This window comes from Chenopodium quinoa, unplaced genomic scaffold (genome assembly GCF_001683475.1).
Source record: "Chenopodium quinoa cultivar QQ74 unplaced genomic scaffold, ASM168347v1, whole genome shotgun sequence".
Taxonomy (NCBI): Eukaryota; Viridiplantae; Streptophyta; class Magnoliopsida; order Caryophyllales; family Amaranthaceae; genus Chenopodium; species Chenopodium quinoa.
Window position 1 is genome coordinate 9169155 of NW_018745684.1, and position 10148 is coordinate 9179302.

Consider the following 10148-nt stretch of genomic DNA (forward strand, 5'->3'; position numbering starts at 1 on the left):
TTTGAGGAGCGTTGTTGCAATAAAGGGTGTTCCCACTAAGATATATGTAGAAATGGTGCCTATATGTACCCAACAAAGTACTCGGCTAGAACAACAATCTACGTATATTTCCGGTTACAACACAGAGCCCTTCCAAGTACCCTCACACGACATTCCATCAACTGAATATGGGATGGGATCTTTCAGTCGATTGCTGCACGACGATCAATTTCACATGCCGTTTAGTTCTCATATAGCTTCACCTGTACATGGGGGGCATATGTGGCAATGACCGGTCAACCTGGTCCTTCGACATCAAACACCGTCACACCTTCACCGATGCAATTGCATAGTTATTCGCCTATGCAAGATGATGTTCAAGCATCACCGTCTCAACTTGTGCCAAATCATCTTGAAACTATTGTGAATAACGAATTGTCTGTGTATGATGTGTATATAAATGATGAGGCCAAGAGCAGAGAGGAGGAAGATGGAATTCAGAACATGGATGTTGAACCTGCACACATGCAAGTTGGCGAGCCCCTGGTTAAACTCCCGTACCTTGGTTCAGTCAGGTAGACGAGAACTTTGAAGTTGATCAGTATTAGGCCGAATCGGGTAGCCATACATCGTTTGTTCCCGGGGGAGAATTTGAGAAGGGCATGTATTTTGAAAGTAAGTAAATGCTTCAAGAAATGGTGTAGATGTATTCTATACAGAGGAATCAATTCTACACCGCAGTGACATCGAATGAGAGTGTCCTTCATTTGCGGTACAAGAAGAAATGTGGTTGGATGCTACGGGATACCAAATCAAGTGAGCACTCGCGTGGCTTTACCCTAGTCACGTACAAAGGCCCGCACCGGGAGAACTGTGTCACTGAAGTACTATCTACTGATCACCCAAACTTGGATTCGTCCATAATATCAGAGTATGTGAAGTCCTTTGTGCAGAAAGATCCGTCCTTGAAAGTTGAATTCATACAGGAACTCATCTCCAAGCAATTTCATTTTGAAGTTCCATATCGAAGAGCATAGTATGCCAAGGAGAAAGTTATAGCTGAAATATTTGGGGATTGGGAGAGTTCTTACGGCAGACTTCCGCAATTCATGCAAGCACTGCAACAGTCAAACCCGGGAACCCTTGTCATATGGAAACACAAATCTCTGGTAGATTGGTGTATACTACAGCAACATGGAAGTGTTTGAACCAGTGTTTTGGGCCTTCGGTCCTTGTATCGATGATTTTAAACATTGTATGCCTGTTATTTGTATCGATGGGACGCACTTATACGGGAAGTATAAAGGAACATTGTTGGTTGCTACAAGTGTGGATGCAAGCTTCCAAGTATTTCCACTAGCATTTGTGTTGGTTGAAGGGGAAAACACTTCCAGCTGGTCTTGGTTTCTAGGCTGCATTCGGGTTCATGTCATGCAACGAGATGGCCTCTGTGTTATATCTGATCGACATCTTGGGATCATTGCAGCAATGAATGATCCTAACGTTGGATTCACCGAGCCGCGAGCCTATCACAGATTTTGTGTTCGCCACATAGCTTCTAACTTGAAGACTCACGTGCAAAGCAACGACATGAGAGATATGTTCAAGGCTGCTGTGTACCAAAGGCAAGAAAGAAAACTTCAAGCTGATCTGTGTTTCATCGGTGAGGCATGTGCCAAGGCCATGGAGTATATTGTTCAAGTCTCGTTTCCTATGTGGTCTCTCTTCCAAGACGTTGGTCGCAGATATGGGATATGTACTACAAACTTCTCTGAAACATTTAACAATGTGTTGAAGGGAGCTCGGTTTCTACCGATCATGTCCCTTGTCAAGTTAACTTTCCACAGAGTTAACAGGTATTTCACTTTAAGAAGGGAGTCTTCTGAGGCTAAGTCTAAGCAGGGACTTGCACACCCCCCCCCCCCCAAGGTCACTGCCATTCTGGAGAAGACACTGCAAAAGCCAAATATCATAGCGTGGATGCGTATAACTGTCGATTGCATATTAACCAAGTTACAACAGAAAGGGGAGAGCGACTCGGTAGAAAAGGAGTCCATAAACATACTGTTAACTTTCAGTTGAGAACGTGATGCGTTTCTTGATTCGTTTGGTCTTAAGTTTAAACAAGCTTCACTCGTTTGTTTTCGCCTAAGGGTTCTAAATCTGATTTCAAGGTTTCACTCACCTTAATCTCGTGATTTAGGGGTTTTTTTTTTTAGGATAGTTTGAATTAGCTTCACTCACTAATCTAATCTAACCTCTCTTAAATCAGGTTTCACTCGCCTAATCTAAGGGTTTTTATGTTTAACTTCACTCGTCAAACACAAAGAAAACTTGGAAAGAAACGTTCCAAATTAACAAGAAATAAAGCTTTAATCAACAAAACAAAACTTGTATAATTCGAAGTTTACAATCTTTATTTATAGACTCAAAACTAATCCTAAACCTAATCAAATTAGAAGACTAATCCTAATTGAATTAGAATCCCATTTGACCTAGAAAACCTAAGAAAACCTAAACTTGATCCCGAAGTTCCTAAATCGGATATGACTAAACTAACTAAGTTTAATTCAACTTAGATTAGGTTATTCAATCCTCCTAAAACTCCTAGACACGCCTAAAAACCAAAGTCAAGTCCGATCCTAATCCACTTAGGAACTTACTTTGCTAAAAACAAGTCCTAATTCAAATAGGAACTCACTAGACCAAAACAATTCCTAATCAAAATAGAAATCCTAACGCTTAAAACAAGAAAAACCCTTTCAAGTGAAAGGTAAAAACTTGTAAGCCAAAATCTAATCTAAGAAACATTAAAGAAACGGACCAAGAAAGGAAACCTTGAATGCTTCCGCATCATACTCCCCCTCTTGAATACGAACTTGTCCTCAAGTTACATCATAACAAGGAATGAGATCTTTTGCACTAAGAGAAGCACAAACGCCTTCACTGAGTAGCACTTGAGATGTATCATAATGCTCCCCTTCAAGACCTTTCATATGATTCATAAAAGTAATGTTTTGTTCCATCAAAGCAGCCATCTTTTCAAGCAAGTGAGTTTCCATTGATTTACTCACCATATTTGCGCACAATCAATAATCTTCCCTCGAAAGTTTATTGCTGTAGATTTTGCGTCGCTTATCCAATGACCACGAAATTTTACAGGATATAATTTTAGTCCAATAGGAATCCAACCCAAAAAGAATCACCAAAAAATACCAAGTAGATAGTTCGTAGTAACCTAAAACTTCCAACTGGTCCAGATCTGCGCCGAGAAGAACAAGAACCAAGAAACTAGCACGAATTGATTCTTGATTGCTCAAGAACAAGGATATAACGACTCAATAATCACACCAACAGCTCTGATACCATTTGATGCGTTTCTTGATTCGTTTGGTCTTAGGTTTAAACAAGCTTCACTCGTTTGTTTTTGCCTAAGGGTTCTAAATCTGATTTCAAGGCTTCACTCACCTTAATCTCGTGATTTAGGGGTTTTTTTTTAGGATAGTTTGAATTAGCTTCACTCACTAATTTAATCTAACCTCTCTTAAATCAGGTTTCACTCGCCTAATCTAAGGGTTTTTATGTTTAACTTCACTCGTCAAACACAAAGAAAACTTGGAAAGAAACGTTCCAAATTAACAAGCAATAAAGCTTTAATCAACAAAACAAAACTTGTATAATTCGAAGTTTACAATCTTTATTTATAGACTCAAAACTAATCCTAAACCTAATCAAATTAGAAGACTAATCCTAATTGAATTAGAATCCCATTTGACCTAGAAAACCTAAGAAAACCTAAACTTGATCCCGAAGTTCCTAAATCGGATATGACTAAACTAACTAAGTTTAATTCAACTTAGATTAGGTTATTCAATCCTCCTAAAACTCCTAGACACGCCTAAAAACCAAAGTCAAGTCCGATCCTAATCCACTTAGGAACTTACTTTGCTAAAAACAAGTCCTAATTCAAATAGGAACTCACTAGACCAAAACAATTCCTAATCAAAATAGAAATCCTAACGCTTAAAACAAGAAAAACCCTTTCAAGTGAAAGGTAAAAACTTGTAAGCCAAAATCTAATCTAAGAAACATTAAAGAAACGGACCAAGAAAGGAAACCTTGAATGCTTCCGCATCAGAACGTGTACATGCAACAAACCAAAGATATTCCATCTCCCATGTTCTCATGTTCTCATGTTCTAGCAGTCTGCGCGACGTATTCACTATCAGAGCTGCCGTGGGTGGACCTTGTGCTACAATCGGAGGCCTATAAGAACACCTATGCACCACAATTCTGGCCTATCCCCTGTGAGACGACCTGAACACAGTACGTCGACCCTAAACTCATTTCGGATGGCAGCATGGTACGAGGAATAGGTCGGCCAAAGTCAAAGCTCATATGCAATGAAATGGATGAGACTCACCGGCCCCCGAGTAAATGCAGCCGCTGTCACCAGCAGAGTCACAACCGCACAACGTGTTCGTCCAGACCGACCGGGACCTAAGTTTGTATTTGTAATTTGATGTAGTTGAATAGTAGATTTATTTTGTATCTGATTTTGTTGCGTCTGTAACATTTAGATCATTTCTATTTTGAATGTTGTCATTTGAGATTTTTCGTCGTTGCATTTAACTCGTCCAACTCATGTTTAATTGATGATCTAGTAATTGTGTTGATAATTGTGTATAACGTTGTTAATGAACAGATTAAATGGACGGATAAGATAGGACACTCGGACCTGTTGACCCTTCTATCCTAACACTACAGGAAACACATCGGAGCGTTGACATATGGGACCAGTCGGTAATATTTCATCCGTCAGTTCATGTTCTTATGCATCTTAAATTGATATACTATCTGATATTAATTACGTTCGTATGGTTTTTTATCATCTTGAACCGACGAGGATGCTGGTTTGCAGGCACTGCACTACAAGGGTTATGGCAGACTGGGTTGTCGATCAACGCGTTATTGCGTACGTCGAGTTGGCCGGCTTGAATGGTATTCATCGGATGGCGTTCAGGGAGATCGATCAAGCGTTTATCACTGCGCTCGCGGAGAGGTGGAGACAGGAGACGCACTCCTTCCATCTACCGGTTGGGGAGGCGACTGTTACGTTGCGGGACGTCGCGATACTCACGCGCCTTCCCATACATGGGACTGCGGTGACAGGACATGCGTTAGTCGACCCCGTTGGTTTGGTAACTTGGGTTCTCGGGGTTCAACCAGGTCCTGACGAGATCAGGGGTTCCGGGTTGAGGATCGGCTGGATACGCGAGACTTTCCGTGTGCTGCCTGCGGACGCTGATGACGCCACGGTTCAGAGACACGCTCGGGCATACTTGTTCCTGCTCATCTCGGGCGTGTTGTTCGGCAACAAGAGCGGGAGCCATCTGCAATTTATTTACCTACAGTTGTTAGACCACGACTGGGATCATATCCGTGGCTACAGCTGGGGTAGTGCCTGTTTGGCGACGTTGTATCGCCAGCTGTGTAGAGCATCCCACCGCGGTTCTGGCAAGATCGGAGGTCCTTTGATTGTGCTTCAGGTAACTCACCTAATTATCAACAATCTATTTTGTCTATTACTTACCTAGTTTATACTTAACCTAGTATTTTTATTTCTGTGTTATAGTTATGCGTTTGGGAGCATATCCATATAGGCAGACCAGGTAGGCCTGCTGTACATCGTCAGGGGCAGCAGGACCGGGACGACCAGTACCAGCCGTACGATGCTCCACCGCTCCCTACACCTGACGAGGCATACGATTGCAGGTTTGTTACAGTTGTCATTACTGTAGACTTCATACGATTTTATTTTTCTAGTTGACAAACTGAAACAATTTTTGGTATTAGGTGGGTGGTCCCCAGACTAACACTTGCGCATACGGCGAGGGGTCGTCCGTACTACCGATACGCCCTTGACCGACTGACCGAGGATCAGGTGGTAACTTAAAAGGAATTTGTAAACATTTATTTAATATGATTATTGTCAGTGCACTAACCTATTTACGGTATTACTTTTGATGTGTTTTTGGAGGTGACATGGGATCCGTATGTAGCTGACTTGGTTGATGCCATGCCTGCTCATCTGCTGGATCATCAGGCAGAGTGGCGTGCCAGGACCCCCCTGATATGTTTCGAGGTTGTGGAGAGTCACCTACCCGACCGAGTCATGAGATAGTTTGGACTACACCAGTCTGTCCCTATGGAGTGTGACACTAGTATCCGCCTGCACGGCATTGATCGTCGGGGAAAGGGGGAGACAGACTGGTCAGTGGAGCATAGGGTTTACATTGACCTATGGCAGCGACGGTTGGAGTTCGTCGTTGAAGGTGATCCGATGCAGGGCGTTATGGATCCTCACGATCCGTACATGGTCTGGTACAGGCTGATTACATGGTGTTTCATCAACCCCAGCTACACACCACCATCCACACATTTCCATCTAGCATATGACGAGTTAGCGGATATGTGAGTTTCTTTTATTCTACATATTTTCATCATTTTTTTAATTTTTATATCATACAACTGACTGATCGATGATTACTGCAGGCGGTGAATATGGTGGCGATAGTTGATGCACTATCAATCGCCCTTGCAGACGGACCCACCAGACCCCAGGTCGAGCGAGTGCGAGATATGGGCGTGGCTACCTTACAGAGATATGGTCACGGCTATCTCGTCCACCAGCCGGACGGTCATGATGGCAACTCCGTCCATTCATAGTTCGAGCTCGGCCAGGGTAGCGGTGGAGGTGATCCTAAGTCACCCAGAGACGCAGAGGATTACATCATCCACAGTTCTGCACCCACCCCTACCCAGGAGGGCCCATCGTCCAGCCAGCAGACTCCCCCACCGCCCCGAGACCCATTCACCACCATTACTCATTACAGGCTGCGTAATGTCAGATGGAGGGCCGACAGACAGGATAGAGAACAGTTACATCGAATAAATGAGTCGGGATAGTATTAGCTGATTTATTTGTTGTAGCCGGATTTTCTAGAATGCTGTATATAACACTTACATTATTAATACAATAAATGTTTTTTAAATGAATCTGTGTGGTTTGAATTTTAATTTCCTTATTTGTCCAAATCGGTCAGTCAAAATAGATCCTTCTAGGCCGATATATATCAAACAACAGACATTTGGGCTCCATAATGAGAAACAGGGTAGAAGTGATGGCCCGTGGTGTTAAATGTGGTGGTTCATGGTGGTTGTAGTGCTGTTGGGGGTGTTTGGAGTGTTCTAAAGTGCTTAAGGGTGGATGGAAATCCTAGGAGGTAGTGGTTGGTGGAGGTCGATGGTGGTGGTAAGGTTGGGATTGGTGGTGGGGGTGGTTGTAGTGTTGCCAGTGGTGGTTGGAATGTTTGAAGTGCATAAGGGTGGTCGAAAGTGGCGCGAGGTGGTGGTTGGTGGTGGTAGACGGTGGTGGGACGGTAGGGGTTGGTGGTGGTGGCTGATTGAAGGCTGGGGGTGGTGTATTGGGGGCAGAATTTGGAGGCTGCAAGCTGCTGGTTTGCAGTCCAGCAGAAAAATGCTGTCTGGGACAGCGCTTTATGTACAACAAAAATTGTACATAAAACGCTGTCTCAGACAACGTTTTATGTACAAAAAAGAAATTGTACATAAAACGCTGTCTCAATTAACGTTTTATGTGTAATTGAATTTTTTTTTTCTTTTAATTTTTAAAAATAAGAAATTACAAAATTAAAAATAAAAAAAAGTCAACAACTAAAAACGCTGTCCGAGACAGCGTTTTATACTTTGATTTTTTTTTAAAAAAAACCAGGGTATAAAACGCTGTCCGAGACAACGTTTTACCCCAAAAGCTTAGTTTGGTAAATAGTTTTGCCACGTATCCACTTTGCAAAATATTTTGTTAAAAAATCTTAGTTTGGAGAAAAATCCTTTATTACAGGTTTATATGGTTAGCCATATGATGTGGCCACATTGATTAATAAGAATAATCCTTATTTATATACATATGAGTTACCCTATTTATATATAAGAGTAATCTTATTTTGTCCATTAAAAGTAATTCTAATTCATTATATGAGTAATATCAACTAATTTAGAAATAAGTAACCCCATTAAGGGGTGCCCACTATTCGGATTAAAACCGAAATTCAATCCAATCCAAACCGAATTATAAATTCGGATCGGATCCGAGCTTTAAATCGAATTGGATCGGATTAAATTTTTTGAAAATTCGGATTTTCGGATCGAATTGGATTGACCTTGTTTGGATCCAAAAAACCGAAATATGAAACAGTAATTTTATAAATAAGTATTGTTGATATTAATCATGTTAAACTACATTTATAATTATATTAATATTAATCATCAAAAGCTATGTTTTCAATACTTGTATTAATTGTGTACAACTATACTAAGGAATGAATTTTTATTATTGCATTTTTAATTTTATAACGTGCTAGGCCCAAAAAATTTGCTACGTATTTTAATTCGGATTTTCGGATTGGATTCAAATAATCGAAGTTTAATTCGGATTGGATTGGATTGGATTCGAATAGAAATTCGGATCGGATTGGATTTGATAATTGAAAATCGAAATTTATTTCGGATCGGATTGGATTTAGGCTAAATCCAAACCAAAAACCGAATGGACACCCCTAACTCCATTTGTTCATTCGAGTAACCCCTATTATTTTGTTTTAAAAATTCAAAGAATGATTCCACTTTTGTAAGAGAGTAACCCTTTTTTTTCATTTAAGTAACCCACATACATCAAGGTAACCCCACTTGCTCGTCATCGTAACCCTCTATTACTTAATTAATTGCCTTATTGTGAAATGGCCACACTATGTGACTAGCCACATATAAGACTTTGTGTATTTTCACTTATGTATTTTAGGTTTAATAAGTTTTAAAAGCTATCATTTACACGAAGTTTATAGGACTATTTGAAAATAGTATAGCGGAGGGGGGAGGGGGTGCACCATGTGCATGGTACACCCGGAATTACATTACATATAGTTAAAAGAACGCTTGGACAAATTTAATGTTCTTTATTTTATATGTAATGTTTGTTTCATCCCTTCATTCTCTCTCTTCGATACTCTCTCTCCTCTCCCTCTAACTTCTTCTTTTATTTTATTTCTTGATTTTTATAGCTTTTATGTGTGAGTCCCTGTTTTGTACACCCGGATGTACCTTTACACCCAGGGGCATTTTCGTAAATTCGCACATTATAATTGCATGTGCCTGACACATGATACTCCATATTTTTTCTTCTTCCTTTATTCGATAATCAAATCAAATTCATCTATTGTGTTCTAGCATCAATGGCAGAATTGACTTTAATAGCAATACAGACAATCATTGATCATTCTCAATAGCAACAATAAGGTATCGATTTCTATGTTTATTTGTTATTAATTTTGAGCAACTTAATCAATATAATTTGAGCAAATTGATGCACAAAACTGTATTCATATGAGCATCAATTGATCATGATTAAGTTAATCCTGATTATTCATCAAAATTGATCCTGATTAGTGTAGGGAATATTTCAAACATCAACTTTGAGCCCCACTGTGATCATGCATTTAAGCATGGTGGCGTCCAAAGGGAAAGAAGCCAGAGATCAAAGATTCGCCAACAAGTTTTAGGAACTTGTAAACCGTTCACGGGTGTGAAGGTTACACCCCATCACGATCACGGAGATCGCTAACACCATAGTGGTCTAGAACCATAACTGGATATTCAGGGTCGATGGTACGAATCCAACCTAAATGAGATTGAACCCGCCCTAAATCGGCCTCTACTTAATTCTTATGAGATTCATGTGCGCTTTCCGATCAACTTACAATCAACAAGTTAGCCTTAAACCTGTTTAATCTATGTTTGTTGATTATTAATGCACAAATAAATCTATTATTGGCGATCACTTGAATTAAAATCATATTCGCCTAAATCAAATATTAATTATCTTATTAAGCGTGATTTCAAGTACAAATTCCCTTTAAACCTGCAAGAAAGGGGGTGATCAAGCAATAACAATGAATAATAAATAATCAAGCAATGTAATAATTGACACAACAATCATCATAATAAAGCAATATCTCCAAAATAATATTAGCAAGATCCTAGGCATTATACTAAACGGATTAATAACAAACCCTAGCATGTCACTGAATAAT

General features: G+C 40.2%; 1 protein-coding gene across 1 annotated transcript; it reads left to right on the forward strand.

Annotated features, from left to right (window-relative positions):
- Positions 1-1173: 1173 nt before the first annotated feature.
- LOC110718046 lies at positions 1174-2061 on the forward strand. The gene has a single exon (XM_021896848.1). It carries the CDS (start codon positions 1174-1176, stop codon positions 2059-2061), a length of 888 nt encoding a protein of 295 aa, XP_021752540.1.
- The last annotated feature ends 8087 nt before the right edge of the window (positions 2062-10148 follow it).

Bases quoted from the DNA above. Each gene is read 5' to 3' on its own strand.
- LOC110718046 (XM_021896848.1), top strand. From the start codon at position 1,174: ATGGAAGTGTTTGAACCAGTGTTTTGGGCCTTCGGTCCTTGTATCGAT.